Here is a 1,512-nt window from a genome sequence, read left to right as displayed (position 1 = left end):
TAGAAAGCTCCAGAGCTTTGAAGCTCCAATGCTAAAAAGCTCCAGAGCTTTGAAGCTCCAATGCTAGAAAGCTCCAATGCTAAAAAGTTCCAATGCGACGAAGCTCTAGAGTTTCGAAGCTGCAAAACATTGAAGCACCCAGCAATTAAACTATATACAATAATCTCATTTGTTACACTCTCGTTTATTATTATTACACGTTAACATTGTTCATCGCTCCATTGTGTTGCAGTTTTTAAATAATCGGCGCCATTATTTTAATTTTCAGGCGGTTTGGGGTACAAGGCATATTCAGGCCACGACGGGTTGGCAGAGAAGAGGAAACAGCGTCGGATACGAACAACATTCACTTCCGCCCAGCTGAAGGAGTTGGAGCGTGCCTTTCAGGAGACTCACTACCCAGATATATACACCAGAGAAGAAATCGCCATGAAGATCGACCTCACGGAAGCCAGAGTCCAAGTAAGTAATCTTCTGTTATATACATATAAACACCCTTGTTCATAAATACATACGTGGCAAATATGGACACTTGCTAGGTTCAATGAATAATTAATATACACTATTTATTATTTATATATATATCCATATATGTATATGTTGAAAATTCCCGTTTCGAATATCCTTCCACAAAAGCGTTTCACACTGATTAGGGAAGCTCGATCGGGCGAGCTAAGTGAGATATATAATCCCCGACGCGAGTCTTTTCTTTCCTTCGCTTTTACTTCGGGTTCCTCCCTCCGGCGTCGCTTAAAATGGAGGAACGAAACGGAGGGACAAGGGCGATGGCGGAGAGCGCGCCATGTAATTGGATTACAAGCCTCGTTTTCGTTTTCACGGTTACCTGGAAGTCGCTGGTTGATGGATTACAACGTCTAATGCCTCTGACGGATTAACTCGAACTTCTTACGTGGGAAACGTTGGAGATTTAGGGCCTATCGAACGCCGGGAATTTATGATCCAATCAAAGTATTTTGCATTTTACGCTCGGGACCTGTTACGGTGGTTTAATATTCGGTTCGAAGATCTGTCGACGTCCATTTTCTTCTTGGGACGGTTTATATCGTCTTTCGCTGTTTTTGTTTTGCCGAGTATGGCCAAATGTTTGAGAATAGTATGGAATAATTAGTTTCATAAGGTTCGAAGTGAATTAATCGCTCGGAATTAAATGATATACATAGACATATGGATAGATAAATGGTATTGTCCATCAGGTTGAGACATTATATTCAGATACAATGCAATGGAGGTTAGATTGGGAACGTAGACTCTTCGATTCTTTTGCATTTTAATATTTATTATTAATAGCTCTCGAGCTTCATAACCTCAGAGCTTCATAACCCCGCAGCTTCATGACCTCAGAGCTTTAAAGCTCTGGAGCTTCGTAACCCCGCAGCTTCATAATCTCAGTGCTTTAAAGCTCTGCAGCTTCCTAGCATCGAAGCTTCATAACTTCAGAGCTTTAAAGCTCCGGAGCTTCATGACCTCAGAGCTTTAAAGCTCTGGAGCTTC

At 41.6% G+C, this 1,512-nt stretch overlaps 1 protein-coding gene and 1 long non-coding RNA gene across 2 annotated transcripts in view; one reads left to right on the top strand and one right to left on the bottom strand.

Moving 5' to 3' along the window:
* The window catches only part of LOC128881837 (paired mesoderm homeobox protein 2A-like), a 23,243-nt gene that overhangs the window by 4,560 nt on the left and 17,171 nt on the right, over positions 1 to 1,512 (top strand). The window contains exon 2 of the mRNA XM_054133206.1: positions 269 to 462. Within this exon, the coding sequence (XP_053989181.1) occupies positions 269 to 462 (194 nt within the window). The remainder of the gene's footprint in view (positions 1 to 268; positions 463 to 1,512) is intronic.
* The window catches only part of LOC128881846 (uncharacterized), a 25,034-nt gene that overhangs the window by 13,870 nt on the left and 9,652 nt on the right, over positions 1 to 1,512 (bottom strand). The gene's annotated exons all lie outside the window — the stretch shown is intronic.

This window comes from Hylaeus volcanicus, chromosome 9 (assembly GCF_026283585.1).
Source record: "Hylaeus volcanicus isolate JK05 chromosome 9, UHH_iyHylVolc1.0_haploid, whole genome shotgun sequence".
Classification (NCBI taxonomy): domain Eukaryota; kingdom Metazoa; phylum Arthropoda; class Insecta; order Hymenoptera; family Colletidae; genus Hylaeus; species Hylaeus volcanicus.
Note: the sequence above shows the minus strand (reverse complement) of the source record. Positions and strands in the feature narration are given on the sequence as shown.